The following is a 23143-nucleotide window of genomic DNA, read 5'->3' as shown; positions in this document are numbered from 1 at the left end:
TAACTTATATGTGCAGTGTTTCTTTTGTAGCGTTACTCTTATAAATATTTTTTGCCATAGATTGAATAGCGTTGTGCACTCCAAGCTGTCAGTTTGAATGACTGAAGCAAAGACACAGCACAGGCAGTGTATTTTTTAACTATTTCCCACTCAAGGAGCCAAAGACTTCGTGGTCGCTCCTTCAATTATCTTACTGTTAAAGTATAAAACGATAGGATTGTTTTCGGACGCCTTGTTATTAATGAAGTGGTGGTTTATCGCTTTATGAACACACGTGTTATTTGATGTCTACGTATGTCATTCGATTTACACTTCGATGGAGCAAGATGGCCGCCGCCTTAATCCCTTTGATACACCAAACAGTCTTCTGCAACTGTGAAAGTCCGAGTCCTTTCTCTAGCTCTACTGTAAGGAAATCCCCTTCTTCCTCATTTGTTGACGCTGACATGTGACGTCAGGTAGCGCGCTTGTTTTGGAGTGTTCAAAGCAGAGAGAAGGGAAGGGAATAATAATATACGATAAAGTCACTTCATCTACCCTTGATCTGGACACCCTGGCCGGCATGCGGCGAAGCAAAGCTGAGGTGGAGCGCTACATTGCTTCCGTGCAGAGTTCTGCGCCGTCCCCTCGAGAGGTGAGAAGTGAAGATGCTCCGCGCGCACAAATCTAGGGCCGGCTCTGCTCGTTGCCGGCTGGAACGCGGAACTCTGACGTTTTGGATCGCATTTGCTTAGTCACGTTTATAGTTTCAGTTTACTGGTGGTGTGCGTGATGTTTATGTGGCTAGTTTGACACTTTGAGTGACACTTCATTGTGAGTTGCTGAACTAAACCAATGATGCGACTGTTTTCATTAGGGAATTTTAAAATGTGTGTTTATACTGTGAATCGTAAAGTATATGCATTTATATGAATTAGACGGGACTCTATTAAGTTCTTGCACGTTGCGTGGAATAATCTGAGAATCCTGAATTTGTGCTATCACTTGTCAGGTCCCAGATATGTCCTGTTTGGTGCTCAAAAGTCAAATCCCTCAGGTTTTCAAAGTTCATAGGAATGGGTGACTTGGTGGCCCTCCAAAAAGTGACATTAAGTGATCTTTGATTTAAAATATCGAAGGAATAAATGTTAGTGAAAAGATTTAAAATATACACATTAGTTAATTTTTCACGAAATAGTACCTTGACTGTTAAAAATATATTACCTGTTAACATACGTAAATCACCCTCGTTCTAGTAATACAAGCAACAGTGGCCCAAGATGGTGCTTCCCGAACTTTTTGACAAACCTTCGGTAGCCATCTAGGTTTGATGGACATGAGACGGGCGATTTGTTTTTTCTTTTTTAAATTTAATGTAACCAAAGAATTGTGTGGTAGCAAACGGTCATTTACACACCGCACATTTTCTATTGAAATGGTCACTAAATTTACACAGACATACAGTTTGACTGACAAAACTATATTGCACAAGTGAAAATGCGTGGCAATCGTGTTTCAGTGAAAATAATTTGTGCATCACCAAGTAAAATGTCTCGATTTGTTTGATCCTGTTAAAATCATTGTTTCCATCCCACTTCAGAATTACAAAAAAGTGCTTCTTTTTTTGCTTTCCTAACTACTGAATGTGTACAGTTCATTTACAGATATTTACATTTTGATGTGTATTACAAAATATGCCATTCTACAGCCTTTCCTTTTGCACTCTCTGTACCCCAGCAAGATTGTCACATAATTCACTTTACTTTCTCTGACTGCAAAGTGAGAAGAGTTTGTGAACACTAATTCCCATGTTAAAAAAAAAAATAAGCAGCAATTTGTCAGAAAACCTAGCTTGATGTTTGACCTCTGTCTTTGAAGCGCAGCAAATGTGACAAGATAAATACAGAATTTAAAGGCATGTTTATTTCTTAGTTGGTCTTTCACAACCGACCCAGTTTGGAAAATACTGGTCTAGGAGAGAAGAGCTTAATTGGCTTCTAACCGTATATGCTTTAGTGCCCCCTGTAAGTATAAGCTCAAGTGACTCAGCTGCTACAAATGATATTTTTTAATCACTCTACACAGCAGTATGCGTCCCAGAAATTATATGCGTCATGACATAAGAAGAATAGTGAGCATTGATGGCCCTAGACAGTACTATGCGTCAATTACCTCAGGCAGTATGCATCACTTAAGTAAAGAAAGTGGTGAGCATCTGTTGCCCAAACCACCCCATGCATCAACACCAGAAACCTACAAGCATTGATTGTCATGACCGTACATGCATCATTTGCCAAATCAGCTTAAAGCTTCAATGGACTCTCAAGTTACAGGTCTCAATGGCCCTTAACAGTAACTAGCATCGATGGACCATGTAGCTAAGTTCATCGATCTCCCCAGACAGAAAATCTGTCATAGGAACCATGAAAGATGTGCGTTAACATTAAAAACTTCCACTGATGACCCCTCTAATCTCCTCTTAACTTAGTACCGTCCTTTTTATATTTAATTCCCCTTGCTTCCCTGCCATGGAGGTTCCTCTGATCCACAGCCACATTTGGATGCTGCCCACTGCCTGTAGCGGAGTTATCTGCACCTTTTGTCAGACGACGAATAGAGCTCCAGGTAGTTACGCACTGCTAGATAGCACTTATTACAGTCCCATAGCATGGAATAGTTCTCCTCTCAATCTTAAAATCTTCACATGCCTGCTCCCTGTGTGACTTCTGGGGTCATGCTGCCAGGCATCAGCTTAGTCAGGGATGGGAAAGATTTTTAGGAGTCTTGGGGACAATGCAGATATCTGCTGACCGAAGCAAATGCACAAAGTCCGGTGTCTTAGTTTCTTCACACATGAGAGGCGCATTAGCTGGGCAGGGGAGCAGGGTGCTTTGTTGCATATTAGTTGGAAGTATTTTGCGCTCTCAAATACGCAGCTAGTACTTCAGAGAACTTCCATTTAATTGATGTGGGGGACAGAGTAGACATTGGCCAAACAATGTAACTGCTGTTAATGCCACTTTGGAGCTGCCGCCACAGTCCATGTTCTTTCTCTTGATTGGCTGAGTGTATCCAGAGTGCAGTGTCTGAGCCATGGACAATGTAAAAGTCTAGACAATCATGCTGACAGCTGACCGTAGCTCATTTGGCGGGGAGCTCTTGGTCTTGCACTATTGTCAGAAATTTTCCAAACTGCATTACTGAAACGCATCCCTACGTCCCTTGTCATCGCCCGTTCATTACTTTTGAGGTGGTCTCACCTCATATATGAGAAAGAATAGGAAGTACAAAGTTAAATTCTGCCCAGCCTATGGGTGCCATAAGGTTACGCCTACCAGTAAAACTCCTGTTTATTATCATGTTTAATTAATGAGACTAGAATAGTAAATAGGGCAACCTAGCTCTAGTAGGTGACACATGGGATTAGGGGGTGTTTGGCTGCCAAACTATACCTTGGCCTCATCACTTCCTTTATGTATTTTCTCCGATTCACTTAATCTGTTGACTGCTTTTAAGTGCTCAGCAGGAAGCAGCTGAGGTAATAGTAGTGTTGCTCTTTTTATACTTTTGAAAAGTCTGTTTCAATGACTGTAGTGAAGTCTGTAAGGTTTTCCTGGGTTCATTTGGTATTGAAATTGTATGAAGGTGGTGTTTTGGTGGCAATGAAATCTGCCAGAAGGTTTGGGGAACTTGGGGTCTTGCTTACAATTTTTTTCAAAGATGGTACAGGAAGGCACTGTACTGAAGCCTAATCCTGGTTTTCTTCCCAAAGTTTCTACTAAATTTTATAGAGAATAAGAGATCATGTTACCAAAATTATTTCATGTGTATCTCTTAAAGAACAACAGTGGCATTTGCTTGATGTGAAAAGAGCAGTGTCTGTTTACTTAGGAAGTTCTAATGTTTTTAGAAAATTATGATCATTTGTGACATTTGGTCTAAATAGACAAGGATACAATGAATCCAGCATTTCTATCAGCATATGGATTTGCTGTATTTATATGATTTATTCATTATCTAACATTCTGTTCCGGAGGGAATCCAAGAGCACTCAGCAAGCTATATTTCTGCTTCTTGGGCAGAGAATCAGGGGTCTAATTGAAAGAAATATGGAGAGGTGCTACTTGGGTTTCCTTCACATACCTTTATTAAGCACTACAGAGTTAAGGGTGTTAGTTTTGGGGAATGTTCTTGTGGCCACATATTTTGAGTGCAGTATTAGCTAAGTAACTTGGTAAAAATGAAATATTTTGTTTTTAGGATAGGTAAACCTTTGTATTTCTCATCTTGGTTTCTTAAAGTCCAGTGAGCTTTGGTATACCTCAAAATTAATGAATGGAATGAGGGACATAAGGATAATATTCGTCTTATTTAGTGGTAATCTTCAACACAACCTATGTAAATTTGTCCATTCTTTAACAGCTGTAATTTTTCTCTCCATGAATGTACTGTTTGTGCTTACTTGGGGCTTGCTTTGAGAACAAAATGTGGTGTTGGTGAGTCCTCTCTGAGGACCTGCTATATGCAGCACAAGATATTTTGTTTCTGCACAGGGTAAGCGCATGCTGGCTTTCATGTAGTAGACCCTGACATGGTGCCTCTGATCCCTTGGCATTATATTTCTTTTGCTTAAGATACATTGTATTCAGACAGGTCTGGTGTGAAAAGACCTTCTCACACTGGTTTCACTCTTTGGCCAGATCTTCCTCCAGACAGCTGACTCACACTCTGGGTGGGTGACGTGCGGGAGTACCTGCCCTTATGGTATGGCAGTCTTTGCCAACCCATTCCCGCTTTTCTAACAACTGTCTGGTAATCGCAGATGTCTCCCTTGGAGTGAGTTCCACGTTTTCCCCGCGAATCAAAATTTTCTTGATTTTCGTGAGTTTGTCCGTTTTTCCCATCTGATAAAAAAAAAAAAAAAACCTGCTACATACTCTCCATTCAGGTTGACTGTTATGATTTTTGATCTCGTGCCTGTTTTGATGAGCGCTGTATTGGGACAAGAATGTCTCCTGTGTGGCGTACAATTGTGTCCCCTGCCCTGAGCGATCAAATTGTGACTATCTTTTTTTTAAAAACGTTTTTATTGACTCTCTTTTTTTAAGTGTATGACCAATACAATGTGACTGATACATTTTAGCACAATCTGTGTACAAAACATATGCTCAAGATAATTTAAAACAAAACCAGTACAACATTGTGAAGCAATGTAGCCCATGTATGTGGGCCACCTATGCATGGGTAACGGGAGGAGAAATCAATGATGTCCATAATTGAGGTGGCAAGGAACGTGTCTCTCTTAAGGCCATTTACATTGAATGAAAGGTCAATAGAGCAACAAAGGGTGTCTATAGGAATAAGCAGTTCTGAAAATCAACTGAACTGAGTGAAAAGCACAAGGAAGGTCATAAAAGAAAAAATCTGAAACAGTGGATGCACTCGTTTGAGGTGATAATGTAGCAGAACACACATGTCGCAGAGACAGCCAGGTGTAGTGGGAGTGAATAGAGGAGACACAAAATAGGACAGAGAGGGGCAGGATATCATCTGAACATATGTTTAAGGGGTGGCTGGAGTGGCCGGGATCCCCTTGCGGAACTTGTCCAGGAGGGTCTCCCACGTCTCTGACATGTGGTATTTGCAGAGACCCTTCAACTCTTTTCTGTGCAGCAAAGCACTCTTGGCCTGAGCCCATGCCAACATAGAAATTAACCATGCAGAGGCCACAGGAGGGTTTGTCGCTTTCCATTTCAGTGTAATCAAACGTTTCGCCAGAAGGATGGCCATTACTGCTTTCTGCTTGTTCCGGTAAAGTCCCAGGATGCAGACCTCCCAGGTATAGGGGAGGGCAGTTCCTGTGCAATATCCTAAGTGTGTTCTGACAGTATACCAGTATGTGACTAAGGAGTGACCATACCAGAGCTTGTGAACTAAGCCCACATCCAGTGTTAGACAACCGGGGCAAGAAGCGTCTGTGCGAGGAAAATAGGTGTTGATTTTACTTGGAGATAAGTGAACTCATTGCTTAATATAGAGTTGGATTAATTTAAAACGAGCATTGCAGGACACCAAGGAGGGGTATGACAACATAGCCTGCCGGTCACTGTCTGTACAGATGCGTCCAAGTTCTGTGTCCCAATGACCATGCAGTTCAGCAAGAGTCAGTGCCATGTGTATGCTCATAGCGCCAGTAATCCACCGAGTCTGATGGCCATGCACACCCATTATGTGTAAGTATTGCATAACTAAATGTTGCTGAGGTTCTTGTTAAATCTCGCCCCAGGATTGTAAATTGTGAGTATCTGGTATCCTGTGTTTTTGATTCTACCCCCAACCTCATGCTGATCTAACAGGCATAGGCCTGCTGTTGACCGTCTAATCCTTTTTATTTTTCGAAAATGTGTTTATTCAATTTTCAAGTCCATTCAAAAATCAACAGTGCAGCATAGTATTCTCAAGCAATTACACATAGACCTGGTAGGTACCAAAGTAGGGATTTCCAGGGGAGGGCAGAGAGTTGGGGGAAGGACACTCAAAAACCAAGCATCTAGTCACACATGGCTGTGAAGGAGTTATCCATATACCTAGGTCAGTTTTTTTTTAAAAAGCGGTCCCTCTGGTTGTGGAAGTGGAAGGTGAGCCTATGGGCAAATACGGCTGCTACTCAATCAGACCAGCCTCTGAGTTTTGTATCACAGATGCTGCGTTTCCTACCTCTGGGGTGGCCGCCACCCTGGTCCGTGCCATTCCTGTCTAATATTTCCAGCACGTCACTCCAGTTTTCAAGATCTCTTTGAGCATGTTCGTCAGTGCGTACCCTCTGGAGCTGACACTCCTCCACAGCTGGCCAGTCCAAATAGTCAGCCCTCCATTTTGAAAGAGTCTGGGGGTGGTAGGGTAGGGTAGGGCTGGCCCAGTGTATGGCTATGCGCCGCTGTGCCAGCACCAGGTCCAATTGGGCAAACTTGTACTTCATTTTTCTCCCCCTATTTGGGAAGAGGCAACAGCCCTAATAAACCATGTCGGGCTGTGAGATCCACTGCCACCTTCGTCACTCTGCTCACTTACTGTCGTATCCCTCCCCAAAACATCTGCAACCTCGCACAGTCCCATGCAATGTGCCCGAAATCTGCTGGGGGATCACCACACCTAGCACAGCCTGCCGGCTGTGTTAGGTAAACCCTGTTAGGCACTTTGGAGTCAAATAGGCCTTATAGAGAAAGTGAAAGTGCACCAACTTAAAATGGGCGTTGCTAGCTACTTCCACACCAGTGCTTGAGCTCTGTGCCATTCCCCATCTGTGAGTGGTGACTAGAACTCTCCATCCCAAGCGACCTGCTCCAGTGTTGTATTTGTCTGCCTATTGTTTTGTTAAGGCTGTCTTCAGTCGGGAAATGATGCCCTTGAAGGAGCCGTGGACTAAAATCACCTGCAGTATATGGGATTGCTCTGGTTCCTCAGGAAAGGAAGTCCAGATTTTACGGGCAGTGCGAGAAAGGCTTGCATATTGCAAAAATTTACTCCGCTCAATGCCATAGTGAGTTCAAACCTCCTCCACTGACATAAAAGTACAGTTTAAAAAGAGATCTCCCGTGGTCTGGGAGCATCCCCCCCAGCCATTAGTGACATCCATAGAATCAAAGATATGTATGATGAGTCACAATCACCAGATTGGGAGGAGCTGAGCATAAGGCACCTGCGCTTTAAAGTCTTTGTGACTACCTTTTCCCATGCCTGGGCCACCTGCCGAATGATAAACTGAGTCTCCCCTGGTAACCTACCACTGCTCACCAGCAACTTGGGGAGGTTGGGCTCTCTGGTGGGTCCTGAAAGCAATTCCTTGTCCCAATTAGGTCCATCATTGCACCACATCGCTGCATATCGCAAAAAACCCGCTAAGTAATACAGTTGGAGATCTGGGAGTCCAAGACCACCCCGGTCAAGTTCCAGTTTCAGGATTTCCAGTTGGTCTCTGTTACGCTTACCTGCTCAGACCATGTTCACCAGCAGTAAATCTATCTGTCGGAAAAGCGCGGGTGGCAGTACACAGATCGAGTTCTGCATCACATAAAGACAACGCGGTAATAGGACCATTTTATTTAAAGCTTTTCTACCCATTACCTACCTGGGGAGCGAAGTCCAGAAACGCACTGAGCCCTCTAGGCCCTCCATTACTCTTCCTGTATTCAACTCGCACTGGAGGCATCAGTCATAAGCTATCTGCAGACGCTGGTAAAGAAAATTCCGGAGCTCACACAGAAGGCCCACCTCTGGAAGACCCAAAACATCCTGATCAGCCAGCACAGTCAGAAGATACAGGACTGTCTTGTGGCGATTTATGTGGAGGCACGACACCTCGCTGAAATGTGACATCATATGCAGGAAGAGGGGTACGGAGTCCTCCGGGTCCTTGACATAGATCAACGTGTCGTCTGCATACATGGACACGACATGTGTCTCGTCTCCTACCTGTATGCCCCAATCCTTTATCTTCCCTGAGATATGTCGCCTGCGGCTCCATAGCCAGGGCGAATAAAAGCGGCAATAAGGGGCACTCCTGCCACCTGTCTCTCTCAATACAAAAGGTGTCGGACACCTCGGTACCTACACGCACTCTCGCCATTGGCACCTTGTATAATAATCGCACCCACGTCCGGAATCCATCACCGAGTCCCATCTGTTGGAGAACCTCTCAGTGATACGTCCAGGACAATGTTTTGGACACCATCTCTATGTCTAAGGCAATCATGGCTGTCCTGCATCACACGTGATAGTCTTCTTCGATTCATAGGCGTCCCCCGTCTAGGTGGAAGCCACATTGATCATCTCTAAGTGTGTAATAAACAGACTCATCCGTAGGGCTTAAACCTTGGCAATCAGTTTAACATCCCCATTCAACCTTAATAGCGGTCTGTACACACCTGGGTCACTATGGTCTCTACCTGGTTTAGGGAGCATAAATTGGCTTCTCGCATATGCGAAAGGAGTTCACTAGTTTCATGTGCCTCGAGGAAGGTCTCCTGTAGCGCTGGTTGGCTGAGTGTGCTTGATAATATTCAACCGATAGACCATCTAATCCTGGTGATTTCCCTCTGGCCATATCCCTGAGAGCCTCGCCAAGCTCCTCCAGTTTTATGACCTCTCCAAGTCCCTCTGCCTGAGCTGCAGTTAACTGGGGCATGTCTATTTGTGCTAGGAACTTTTCGATTCTGGGGGCCTCTGTGTGTACTCGAGCAGCATGCACCCCAGCGAGTTGATCATGCGATAATTGGGTGATCGCCACTTGTCCTATAGCTACCGAGCCATCCGGTCTATGGAGAGTGGGGGCATTTTCTTTTGAGCAGCCAGGCCAACACGCAACTCGATCTATCGCCCTCTCTTTGAACTTTCTTCTAATTCCATAGGTTTTTCCTAGGTTTACACCTCTGACAGCCAACTTCAGTGTATCCCACTCTGTACCATGCGTGCGGGCAGTATTCAATTCATAGCCATGGAGCCTTGGAGGGCCTCTGCCGTACCTATAGTATATTCTGCGTCTGTCAGCGACTCGGTTGAAACATCCACAAAAGGATCGTGGTCTGCAGCCCCTCACACCACACCCCAATAACAAGGGGGTGTGGTTGGAAAGGGCCCCACCTGATAACTGACTGTCGCTACATTTAGGACCCCCTCCTTGGTAAGAAGGAACCGATCCAACCTACAGTATGCATCATAAGTGGGTGAATAACAAGAATATTCCGTTACCCCAAGGTGGAACTCCCTCTACACATAAACAAACTGGAGTCTAGTCATGGCCTCATGCAACCATGCCACCATTCATGGTTTCCTGTCCATACCAGGTGGGTGACTGTCCAGCCGTATGGAATACCAGAAGTGTGCAGTTCTTAGGGGAAGAAAGGTCTTTTCTAAAAAGGGCCCTCACACACCCCGAAGGATGTCATGTTTCATCATTGGGCCTTGCTCCTCGTCGGGCCAGCGCTGCAATGCCCGACGGGCACCCGAGAAGGGACTCTTTGGTGGAGATCTTTTGGATGAAGCCGTAGGGTGAGTGCGGGTGTGTGGATTAAGGTAGTGTGGTGAATAAGTGGATGGGTCTAAAATAGGTCTAGGGCCATCCTAACTGAATCTGTTTTATTCTCAAGAGGCACTAGCCTAGTTAAAAATAATCTGCCCTATTTGGATAGAATGTTGCTAAAGGGCTAGTGTTGTGTGTAGTGTCGACATGTTTCGTGCCTCTATAGCCCCTAACGGGTCTGGGGGCACTTCATCCAGACCAAGGAAAATTAGGCGATACTGGCACTACCGCTTATCTGGTTCAGTGGTATTTGGTGCTAGTAACCAGAAGCAGTGAGCAGCCCGGGTTGGTTGAACCCGAGGTGAAAGACCTAGGGGATATGGGAAAAATACAAAAAAATGAAAGAGAACCAAGGTTATGTTAAAAATAGCATTACAGTGAAAGGTTGCTATGGAAGCTTGGAATTACAATTTTAATAAAGACCACATTTAGATACTGTGGTACAGTGCTGTAAGTGATGACTCCAGACTAGCGTGGACGGATCTATAAATGATTTGTGGGCCAATTACAATTTCGGCCTGTAAGGAAGCATGGTGTCATTAAATAGTCATGTACCAGGCATCAGACTATGAACGAAACAAGCCTTCGTAGCGAGCTAAATAACATGTACATTGTTTTTAGGCAACCGTGAAATACGAGCTCACACTCATGCAAGTGACCAACACATTCATTGTGGCAAGTTTTGTAGAGCACAGGTGAGAGTTGATGTACAAAACGCTCTTGCAAGGAACCAACACATCCATCCTGAGCGTGATTGATTATGAGGGCACTGGCGAAAGTAACTAGACCGGGGGCGCACCCTCCGCGATAGTTACCCATAAACAGTACTGTTCCCATTAGGGGAGTGCCATGACAGCGTAATGCAGTCATGTAAGTTGCGGTGTGACCGCGGTGCTCGTGGTCCACCGTGTCAATGATGAGTGGCCGAACAGGGACACTCTGCATATCACAGAGATGCTCTCAAAGGAGCGTCATGTTAATAGCATGTAGTTGATATTTACCAGTTAAGGGCCGTCAGATTAAACTTTTATTTGTTGCCAGGGTCACTGTTAAGGAGGGTACAGAGACTGGGTAAATGATGGGGGCACATGGTTAAAGCCCGCTTAAGTGTGGATAATGGTTGTGATGGGCCGTATTATTGGCCCATACCGATCAAAATCCAATAAAGACATTCCAATGGACCCTTAATGTTGTAGAGACATCTATATGAGAGTGACACAGAAGGGGTGCCAGGATGTGGGGAGCACAATGGGGATGCTGTGAGTAACACAGAGTGAGTCTCTCAAAAGGTATCATGTCTCTTTCATGCGGGGGGTCATTCTCAGATATGGGCCATTAACCACACCTTTATATATAGGCCATGGACATTGTAGAGAAAGGTAAGGTAACTGGTTATATTGGGGGGAACGCGGGGGGCAGATGGTATTCTGTTGCATTATGCATAAGTAGTGAGGTAGAAGGTTGTGTCACATCACCCTGAGCTTAATATAGGCAGCATGTGTTGTGTGAGTCGATGGTCCCTATTTTTAAAGGAATATGACTATTCATATTGCGTAAGTAGTGGGGTAGAAGGTTGTCTAACCTCACCCTGAGTAGCAGGTGTACACTAATGCAAATCTACGAACTAGCCTCTTAGTTGTGCAAATAGGTCATAGGATGTCAAATGCTAATTTGAACCAGAAGGTGGATCAGGGGCGGTTGAGCTCGACCCATGGAATATCGTCATGGAGGCCCTGTGTATGTGATGAGTTTAAAAACCCAATTCTGCTCTTTTCTGAATAGGGCCTCTTTTGATATTTGGGTGAATGCTTCCAAAATCGTCCAGTATAAATCACTGGCGGTGTGGTTGTGTTCAACTAAGTGCGCACACATCTTTGTGTTATATATATATATATATATATTTTTAACATCTTATGTTGCTCCTGTGTTCTGTCACTCTAGTTTTTTCTGGGCGGGTAGTTATGCCTATGTATTGCAATTGACAGGGACAAGTTATCAGGTAGATGCAATTAAGTGTATTGCAGTTGGTGTGTTTGTTCTGGAGCCATGTCAGGGTGTTCGATAATGTAATAGATTTGGTAGCCTTTGTGAGTGGGCAGACCACACACTGTCCACAAGGGTAGTGGCCTACTACTGAAGGTAAATTCCACAAGGTGTTCTGTGGTAGAGGATTTGACTTTTTGGACCTTGTGTTGATAAGAAGGTCTTTAGATTTGCTGTACGTTTGAACACGAATCTCGGTTTTGTAAAGCTCTGGTCGCCTACGCGGAGGATTTTCCAGTGCTTCTAATGGCCCTTCTGATCAGGTTTGATTCTGGTGTAAAAGTAGTTACACAAGTCATCTAGTCAGTGTTGGTTCTGGGTTGTGTCTCAAGGAGAGTTTCCCTGTTAGTGTTGCGGGCTCTTTTCTGGGCAGCTTTTATTTTTGTCACAGGGTATTGCCTTCGGAACAGATACTTTGTTAATTCTGTGGTGTGACCTGCAGTCCTCCAGGTTGCTGCAATTACGTCTTAGTCTCAGGAATTGCCCGTAGGGAAGTTTTTCTTTTAGGACCTTCGGGTGGAAGCCACTGAAGAGGAGGGGGCAGTGGCTATCAGTAGGCTTTTTAAAAGTGATGATCTCCAATCTGTTATTCCCGCGACCAATCATTAAGTCACGGAAATAAAGTTTCTGGTTGGAGGTGTGTGCCATGAACATAAGGTAAGGGTTGAGGCTGTTGACCCACATGAAAAATGCAGGAATAAGGTTTTCCTCACCCTTCCAAAACACCAGTATAGCGCCGCCACAGGTAGACATTCTCGCTGAAGGGGTTGGTTTCAGTGAGCACATGTTTCGCCTCAAAGTCTGACATAAAGACATGCCCCCCTCCCCCAATACTACCAATTACCTTACCTTTCTCTACAATGTCCATGGCCTATAAATAAAAGTTTTGTTAACGGCCCATATCTGAGAATGACCCCCACATGCCAGAGACGTGATACCTTTTGAGAGACTCTGTGTTACTCACAGCATCCCCATCGTGCTACCCACATCCTCTCATATAGGTTTCACTACAACATACAGGGTCCATTGGGAGGGCTTTATTGGATTTCGATCGGTATGTGCCAATCATCATACTGCCCATCACAACCATTATCCATGCTTAAGCAGGCTTTAACCTAGTGCCCCAATTATTTACCCAGTCTCTGTACCCTCCTTAACAGTGACCCTGGCAACAAATATAGTTTTATCTGACAGCCTGTAACTGGTAAATACCAACTATATGCTATTAACATGACACTCCTTTGAGAGCATCTCTGTGATATGCACAGCGTCCCCGTTTGGCCACTCATATCCTGGCACCATGCGCTTATTATGATTTTCATCCACATGATAATGTCAGTTTAAAAAAAATCCCCCCCCCCCCCAAGATGGCCGCCGAGGTTCACTCTCTAGACCTTCAAGCAAACATGATGTACCACGCAGAGCTAAATAAAGTGGACCCAGAAGCAGGAGCTATGGGTCCTGGAGCAAGGGTAGGACAGCCGCTAGTCGCACTGCGTGATTAAAGTAGCTGACTCGCATGTGTGTGTGTGTGTGCAGACAAACCTCTTTGATCCTGGTAAGAGAGATCTTTTAATATTGTGCTTTCTCCTTAGATACAGAGCAACAAAGTGCTCTGCCAAACCCGTCAGTAACAGCCCCGATCCCTAGGGGTGAGTGTTAACCCAACTTTTGGTCATTGACACGGTGGACCACGGGCACCACAATCACGCCGCAAGTTACATGACCGTATTACGCTGTCATGGCACTCCCCTATTGGGACCGGTTTTGTTTATGGGTAACTCCATCGCGGAGGGCGCGCCCCTGGTCTAGTCACTTTCGCCAGTGTCCTCATAACCAATCACACTCAGGATGGATGTGTTGGTTTCTTGCAAGGGCGTTTTTATACATCAACTCTCACCTTCGCTATACAAAACTTGCCACAATGAATGTGTCGGTCACTTGCATGAGTGTGTGAGCTTGTATTTCACAGTTGCCTAAAAACAATGTACATGTTATTTAGCTCTCTACGAAGGCTTGTTTCGTTCATAGTCTGATGCATGGTACATGAATATTTAATGACGCCATGCTTCCTTACAGGCCAAAATTGTAATTGGCCCACACATCATTTATAGATTCGTCCACGCTAGTCTGGAGTCATCACTTACAGTACTGTAGCACAGTACCTAAATGTGGTCTTTATCAAAATTGTAATTCCAAGCTTCCATAGCAACCTTTCACTGTAATGCTATTTTTAACATAACCTTGGTTCTCTTTCCTTTTTTTTCTTCTATTTTTCCCATATCCCCTAGGTCTTTCACCTCGGGATCAACCAACCCTGGGCTGCCCTAGCCCCAAATACCACTGAACGAATGAAATAAATTTTATTGTGTCAACTAATTAATTAATTAATTAATTACATTTTTTTTGCAAAAGACATCAAGCAAAGTGTCTCCACCACTCACTTTCTTCAATCTGGTTGATGCATAATTAACAGATCTAATATTCATTACTAAAAAACCACTGAACCAGATAAGCGGTTGTGCCAGTATTGTCTATTTCTAATTTTCTTTGGTCCTGATGAAGTGCCACCAGACCCGTTGGGGGCTATAGAGGCACGAAACATGTCGACCCTACACACAACACTAGCCCTTTAGGAACATTATATCCAACTAGGGCAGATTATTTTTACCTAGGCTTGTGCCCTTTGAGAATAAAACAGATTCAGTTAGGTCGGCCCTAGACCTATTTTAGACTCACCCACTTATTCACCGCACTACCTTAATCCACACACCTGCACTCACCCTACGGCTTCATCCAAAAGATCTCCTCCAAAGAGCCCCTTCGCGGGTGCCCGTCGGGCATTGCAGCGCCGGCTCGACGAGGAGCAAGGCCCAATGATGAAGCATGACATCCTTCGGGGTGTGTGAGGGAACTTTTTAGAAAAGACCTTTCTTCCCCTAGGAACTGCACACTTCTTCTGGTATTTCATATTATTGCATTGGAGCACATGTGTAGGACCTGTTTAAATATAGCTCCTGTTCCCCCCTGTATAAATCTGACTGTCCAGCTGACCATCGAATAGACAATTAACCCCCCCCCCGCCCAAATAATAGCCATACATAGCTCCAAACAACTCTTCATCTGTGTTTGGGGCATAGACATTAAGCATACATAGCCCCCGCCCATCTAATATACCATGTAGTGGTATATAGCTCCCAGCCACATCCACCACCTGGCCCCTCATCTACAGAGGGACACCCAGACCCAACCATATAGACACCCGTCGAGCATAGGAGGAATAGGTGGAGGAATATAATTGCCCCACCAATTTTTATGTAGTTTCTGAACTTCTGCTTCCAATAGGTGGGTTTCCTGAGAGGTGTGAGTCCTGTAACGTTTGACAAAATAATTCAAACCCCTCACATTCCATGTGAATATACATTCTAAGTCAACCATTCCAAGAGTGTGTCCAAGCATGCCTATCTACCCCAGACCCATCTCCCCACCCATCGCCCCTCGGCCTTCACAATATGTGATATGTATTTACTGCTGCATGAACTTTAACTGTAACTTCTGAACATCTTCCTAGTAATTTGAACGAACCCGCCCACCGAGTCTTACAACTTCCTTGTATCGTCCGGTTGTACTTAACTGTGGTGTAAGGTAATGAGTATGTACCAACGCTAAGAAGTAAGAACGGTCAAGTTTTAACTCCTGTGTGAGTATCCTGTTCACCATCCAACTTTTATATGCCCTATGATCACCACTACTCGTCCCACAGTCACTCCCACTGTGCACAAAAACGGAAGAAAAATAATAGTAATCCAGGAAAGAATAACAAAAATGGGGGGGGGGGGGGGGGGGGAGATCGGGTCAACTAGTGTGTGTCTCCAAGCCCCATGAAGAATGCCCCACCCACCCCCCAATGCCCCATTCTATTTCTGACTGCAAGACCCAGTAGGCGTCGAACAGCCCCAGGAGCCACAGTAATCCAGGTCAAACATTCAGCTCTGCAGTGGGGCAACAGATGTCCTTTTCATTACTCAGTAACTCGTCTAGCTCCCACTCAAATCAACTCTCCACTTCTTTCAGACTACTGCTAAAGGGGCCCCCTTCAGCAAAACGCAGATATTGCCCCCCTGCGCTTATCAGATCACGGCAGTATCTCCTACTGTATGGTCAGGATCCTCCATCGGATCGAGCTCTGCACCAGAGGATGCAGCCAATGTGACCGCCTCGACCAGCGCTCTGGGCGCTGCGTCTCCAAGCCCAGCCCGCCCCTCCATTTCGTCACACCACCACTCTTGTCCACGTCTGTTTCTCTTTTGGGGGTGAATTTTCCACCGGCCCCTAGCCGGGAGACATTTGGGCCCCATCTTAATGGTGTCGCCGGGATGCGATCACTACCCCCGATCTCCAACCAATCCCACGTTTCTTCAGGTGTTTCAAGGAAGTGTGAGCATCCGTCTAGGACCACCTTAAACTTGGCAGGGTACAGCAGCATGGACTTTGATCCCATTGCTCTCCACTTTTGTTTCACGCCGCCAAAGGACTGTCACTATAACTTAACAGCCCTGGTGTAGTCCGAGAAAATGCATATGACATGGTTTTCGAACTTCGGGACTCCCTTTTTGTCTCACCGTCTGGAGTACATCATCCCGGTCCCTGTAGTTGAAGAATTTGGCAATGAGAGCCCTGGGGGAGCTCCTGGCTTCTGTTTCGGTGCCAAGGATCTATGTGCTCTCTCCACTGCAAAGAATTTTGACAAGTTTTTGTCTGGGAGCACCGTCACAATCCATTCCTCTAGGAATAACTCTGGTTTACCTCCATCAACACCTTCAGGGAATCCCACGAATCTGAGATTATACCTATAGGAGCGCCCGCTGCATCTTGCAGCCGGGCCTCCATTTTTCTTGAGCAGGCTTCAAGCACTCCAACCACTGTCTTCAATTGTGAAAACTCCTCACGCATTTTAGCAATCTTGTTCTCTATTGCCACTGATAGTTTGGCCTCTTTGCAAAGGTCGGTGTGAAGGAGCTTCAATGGCGGCCAGGATCTGCGCCCAGGAACTGCGCCCTGACTGTTCTGCAGCGCTCTGGGGGATCACACCCTCCATGGCAGGTGGTCCTCCACTTGTACGCGGGTAGTAAATTGATCCCTTTTTGTTTGCTGGGTGCCTCTTGTCTGTCTTTACCCATCTTGAATCTGTGAGTAGACTCGCCAAATGTAACGTAGGTGAGACCCACCGTACTGACCGGGCTCCGCCGCTTCGGATCTTAGTTCAGCTAGCAGACTGCACAGCACCTACAGAATGAGCGGTGTGTGTGCGCACCCCCAACAGGCAGCTTGTGGTTTCAGGGACTTAGTTCAGATCACCAGTTGTCAAGGGAGAGGAGGCAAGGGACTGACAGTCGTTTAACCAACACTATCCAGTATAGTAGCTGACCATATCACCCCTGGCAGAGTTCAAATGGGTAAGTTCGAAGAATTCATGCAGCCAGTAGTATAGATCTGTTGTCCTGTGGTGGAGAGGAAGGAGGAAGAAAGTCTGCCCCAAGCACGTATGCAGTGGGTATACCAGGGCGGGGGCCTCCTGCATCACACAGTGCGCCTGGTTCCCCACATAGGTGCCACAGTTTTGTGTCCATAAAAAAGGAACAAGGGAACACTTATAGTCGGAAGGGACCAAGGATAGTAGTTGATTTTAGAGACATCTTAAACTCTAAACTTCAAATTGAGAATTTTGTGGAGTATAAGATGCCTGTGTTATTGTGCTATTTTGTATTTTCACCAAAAGTCACTTTTAAGTCACTTGCCTGTGGTAAGGAAATCTGCTGATTTCCTAACGCCCCGTCATGTCCTGCTCACGTAAATGTTTATGTATTGTTTTGCTTTAAATATGTGTAAATACATTCTAAATACCGTCCAATTGGACACAAACAACCTGATCCTGGTTGTAGTATTGGTGTTTTCTATAGTAATTTTCCTTGAAAGGGACCGCTGTCTCTAATAATCGACAGTTTTGTGTGGCACACCACACACTTTAGGGGGCAAACTGTTGAAAACATTCACTATCAGGGCTATAGTTCCATGGGCCCGGGGCACAGCTCTTGGCTATCATCCCATGTGTATTGACAGAAGAGTCTCTGGGCGGGGTCACAAACACCAGGCACCACGAGCCACCGTCGTCTCATCTCACCCCGTCAGTGCAGCCCCGGTGTGCCTCTGGGCCTTAAATATCTCATATCCCTCACCATGGTCATGAATAATAGGCCCCAGTGTAAATATAACTGCTCTAGTGATCTACATATGCTGATTACATGTTCCAGTGTCTTCTGGTACGGTGCCGCTTCAGTCCGTCTCTGTGCCCCCAGTCTCTAGAAGAACCAGGGAGGAGGTGGGGGGGGGGCTCCTTCCTCCTCCTCCACACTATCTTCGGGTCTGTGGCTCCCACTGTATGCACAAAGGGTGGGCCCCCGTGCCCTGTAATCAATCAAGGCGGGGAAGCCTCCTCACTCCTGACATCCACTGCTCTGCACTCTGCTCACATAAGCAGTGTTCCCTCTACCGCCATCCACTGAGGGGCAGCAGGATTAGCTGGCAGCATGCCTCCTGCACCACTCACCCCTCACAGGCAGCCAGACATGAGGCTTCCGCATGCTTCATTTCACAATGGGGGGGAGGGCAGGTGGGAGAGTTCTCCCACGGTGTACTGCTTACCACGCCAGCAGCCCTACCTCCAGTCCAAGAGCAACGGCTCCGGCATCGTGGCCCAGGGCATCTCTGCGACTGGGATTTAGCACCCAGCCCAGACCGCTCCCCACTCGGTCCACACCCTACCAAGGTCCTTCCCTGCTCTTGGAAAGGGGGGGGGGGGGGGGGGTGTCGGTACCCGCACCTCACATCTGGTCCACTGCTGCAGCACTCTTCCAGTGTTCTGGCATGCTGCAGGGCTTTGTTTCTCCTCAGGCCACCCAGTCATTCTGAGGGTCCTTTCAAGTCTCCCCCCTAAGTGACTCCAGTAGCCCGATCACGTTATAAGCAGTATTGGGGACTCAAGGGTGGCAGGATGCGGCAGGATCTCTCTGACTGGGCAAGCGCACAGTTTTGTGCTGCCGCTCGGCCATCTTGCTGGCACCCCCCCCCCCAAGAGTCATATCCTTGATCCATCCCTTCATTGTGGCTGAAAACTACAGTGCCGGACGCTGGTTCTTGTGCATTGGTGACTCCATACCATAGTTTTTAGCAATCGTATGTGTAGCAAGAGCGGATGCCTATGGGCCCACTTGTGCAAATAATTTCTGCAGCTACTGGATGAACCCGGATCCTAGTATTGTGTGAAATGGATGACTGAGTGAACCAGAGTGGCACAGGCCTGCAGGTTTTGTTTAGGAAGCCCCAGGCCTGTGCACAAGATGGAGGGGAGGTTACTTACCCAAACCATGGAAGTGTGTTCCTGACATTCCTGAGACTGGAGAGAAGAGGGATCCTCAAGACTGAAGTTGGAAAAGGGGGAACTGGCTTCTCCCTAGAAAATCATTTTGGTCTTTTTAAGACCGAGGACTGCTTATTAGCGTTCCTAAAGACTGCAATTTGGTGCGTGATAAGAGTTCAAGGTAGGGCTGTAGTTCAGTATGAAAGAGCCTTTAGAAGGGAGCTAGCATTTTTTCTTTGTCTTCCTTTGATCACTATCTGGTGTGGCTATTGGTAGTCGGGTGCAGACTGCTCTCACCCCTTTGTGCCTCTATCCTGGGTGCTCCAACTTTGAAGAGCAATACCCTAGACAAAGGCTAAGCCTGGAATACAGTGTGAGATGGACACATGAAAGAGAACAAACCCAAACCGCTTCTGTAGGTGTAGACACAGACTAGACATCTCCTATAGAAATTCCTGCATAAAAGTGAGAGGTATTGACCCAAATGTTGTACAAGACCCAAGTTCTTTTGGATTTAGAAGGGGGATCCTCCACATAGTACTCAGAGGTCTACTGCATATCCAGAGCTGGTGTCTCCCGCCAGCCAGCTTTCCAGGGATGAGTGGGATATCACCTGAAGTCGGATCTGGAGGAAGAGCCGTTTTCCTTGTCCTAGAATGTATGGAAAAAGGGGCAATGAGCAAGCTATTCTTGCATGAGCTTCTGACTACTGGTGTGGGCAAGAGCAGTTGACCCTGGTGCCGTTTGCCAGAGACTTGTAAAGAGTGTGAGTAGCGTACTCCAGCCAGTCGCTGAGGCTAAAATGGAGGATTTCCAGCACTTCCAAAGTGTGTCCTAGCCTATCCTATCATCCCATCAGCCTTGCCACTTGCAAACATGTGCCTGACGCAGCCTGTGCTGTTGACGAAGGGACCATCACTGACTTGTGGCACTTGTTAGCGTGCCAGAATTGACTCTCCAATGTAGCTGTGGCAATTGTCCACTTGTGCCTGAGCAGTCTGAACGAAGGAAGTAGAAACCTGTGAAGTTGTGACATGCACAGGTGTGTACAATGGACTAACATTGTGGCTAGCCCTTGGCTCTTATCATTTGTGTCCCTGTGTGGGTTATGCTGCCGGAAGTGAAAGCTGCTACTTTGAGGCACTCGCAAGTGTGCCGAAGCATCTGAATGGCTGCCTGCGATGCATTCCCCAAGCGTGTCCAAACTCAACTTGATTAATCTAGTTTCCAACCTCAGACCTGTGCTTGAAAGAGGACAGCATTGATGCCTGTTTCTAGAGAGTCTGAGCAACTGACCACAAGATCTGTCTGGAAGGAGGAGGCCATACTACGACCCATTTGCTATCAGTGCTGTGTCCCCCTGACCCATGTAAAGCGCTGCCATCTTAAGACAGCTGAATGCCACTGCTGCATTCAAAACACTGCTGTGTGACCTGTACCTGCCTGCTAGGAGCGCAGCAGCTGCCGGCCCCAGCCGCGACTGTGGCACCTCCTCCTCAGTTAGGGAGGAACACCGACTGAAGAGTGGGAAACTGAGGCCTACCGCAGCTCCAGAACCAAGGTGAGAGCTTGACTGCAGTGGTGTGGGATTTCATAAAATATCTGCTTGTCCATGGGAAGGGATAATTCATAAGTCTACTTGTCCTGCAAAAAAAAAAAAAAAAGCATTTGCAATGCAGTAGGTCTCGCATTTACGAGAGGTTCGTAAATGTGACCCCTATTACATTACAAATGCTAGTTTGTAAAACGCCCATGCGGCGCTTTAACTTTAATATCGGCGGTGCCCCTTTCTTTAGACTAGCCGAGTCCAAAGAAAGGGGCGCTGCCGCCGTTAAAGTGAAAGTGCAGTATGGGGCGCGTTCACAAAAAAAGCATTTGTTTGTGAAGTTCACAAATGCGTTTTTTTGTTTGTTGTAAAAGCGCCTTATGCCGCGATTTCACTTTAACGGTGTCCACGCCTCTTTCCTTAGATTCAGCTCGTTTAAGGAAAGGGGCGTGGCTAACATTAAAGTGTGAGTGCGGCATGGGGCAATTTAAAACAAAATAATTAAATAAATAGTTTTTAAAAAGAACATGCGGCCGCGTTTGGTGCAGCAAAGCAAAGGCAGGGCCGCCACTATCAGCGTGGCGTGCCGTGCTATATAAAATAAATCAATAAAGCTGTTGGGAGAGAGCATGTCCTACCTGCAACAGCAGGCAGGAGAAAACCATTAAATGTAATAGTGCTCGGAGGCTGTAATTGAAGCATACCGAGCAACAACACATGTAAAAGGGGGTGTCCTCATGGGAGGTTACAAATGAAGACATGGCGGTTCTAAGGAAGGATTAACTAGCCTTTTTACGAATCCGAAGCCAGCATTTAGGAAGGACAATGATGACACAAGCCTATGAATATGGGCGGAGAGTGGGCGGGGCTTCAAGTGCATACTCCTATACAGCATGCCTCGCAGAGCAGCGCATGGGCTGCCCAGGCTCGACCTTAAAATAAACACTTGTCCCTTTGGTGCTGTGTGGTGACAAATTATGGCAGTCTTCTTACTGAATCAGAGTTCAATAAATATCCTCTCTCATTATGCTAGGACTTATATTATGCAAAAACAAGGTGATGAATTGAATGCTTTAATTAGTCTCAGCTACTGGCTGTTGCTTAGGGCCACATCCCAATCCATTGTTTTTTTTGCGCAACATGCCACCTCCGTTTGGACCCAGCCATATGCAAATCTGTCTTGACCCTGCTCCTCACATGAACAGTCCAGCCCGAACTACCGGCCAGGTCCTCTCTAAACAGGAACACAAGCAATCTAGGACTGGTTTCACCCTAGTTGGGACTCTTCAGGCAGGTATGGCTTGGTTCCAGTAGCACAGTGAGCTTATGACCCACATCTAGGCATACCCAGGGCACTTAGGGTGACAAATGCAAAAACAACAATTCAATGGATGGAATGCTTAAATTGAGGACATGCGTTTATAGGGGGTTTGTATTCTAGCACTGCCCACATTTTTTATGTCTCGGCTTGTGTGGGCTGCGCACATGCGCAGTCTCGCTGGCGAGATTTAACGTTTTTGGGTATTTTCTGTAATGGGCTTTAAGCCCCGCCCCTCTTTCCCATTGGCCGGCGTCACCGTTTATGCAAAAACGGGGACCAGCCATTGGGAAAGAGCTCTTTGTGACGTTCACTGTTGGCTTTTTGAGCCGTCCCACTTGGACTGGCTCATCTGCCTTCAGTGCGTCGCAAAAGGTTTCTTATCTTTATGGGGCCATGTGTTTCAAACACATAGCCCCATAAAGACAAGAAATCATCTGCAGCGTGGTCCTCTTTCACTTTTGGGACCGCGCTTGTTTTATACAGCGATTTACATAGCTCACTGACTATCCTGCCGGCTATATGTGTGGGTATTGGAATGACAAGTGTTAAAACGTGATGGTTGCCATAAGGTTACAGATCACAAACTACTGGTGCCTACGCACCCCGCCTAGAAGTCGGCGGGGCATGTGGACGGGGTAAGGGGCTAACTTGGGGTGCTTAACAAGTGGGTAAGACTAGAGTGGAGAGCACAGTGAGCTGCCGGACTCTGCTGTACCCCTTGTCTGTGCAGTATTCGACTCACACAGGTCCGCACTGGAG

General features: G+C 46.3%; 1 protein-coding gene across 1 annotated transcript in view; it reads left to right on the top strand.

Moving 5' to 3' along the window:
• The first annotated feature begins 432 nt into the window (after window positions 1–432).
• The window catches only part of LOC146805425 (E3 SUMO-protein ligase RanBP2-like), a 427039-nt gene continuing 404328 nt past the window's right edge, over window positions 433–23143 (top strand). Inside the window, exon 1 of the mRNA XM_085622638.1 lies at window positions 433–634. Within this exon, the coding sequence (XP_085478764.1) occupies window positions 563–634 (72 nt within the window). The 5' untranslated portion in view covers window positions 433–562. The remainder of the gene's footprint in view (window positions 635–23143) is intronic.

This window comes from Triturus cristatus, chromosome 8 (genome assembly GCF_964204655.1).
Source record: "Triturus cristatus chromosome 8, aTriCri1.1, whole genome shotgun sequence".
In the NCBI taxonomy this organism is placed as follows: domain Eukaryota; kingdom Metazoa; phylum Chordata; class Amphibia; order Caudata; family Salamandridae; genus Triturus; species Triturus cristatus.
This window is presented reverse-complemented; position numbering and strand designations above follow the sequence as displayed.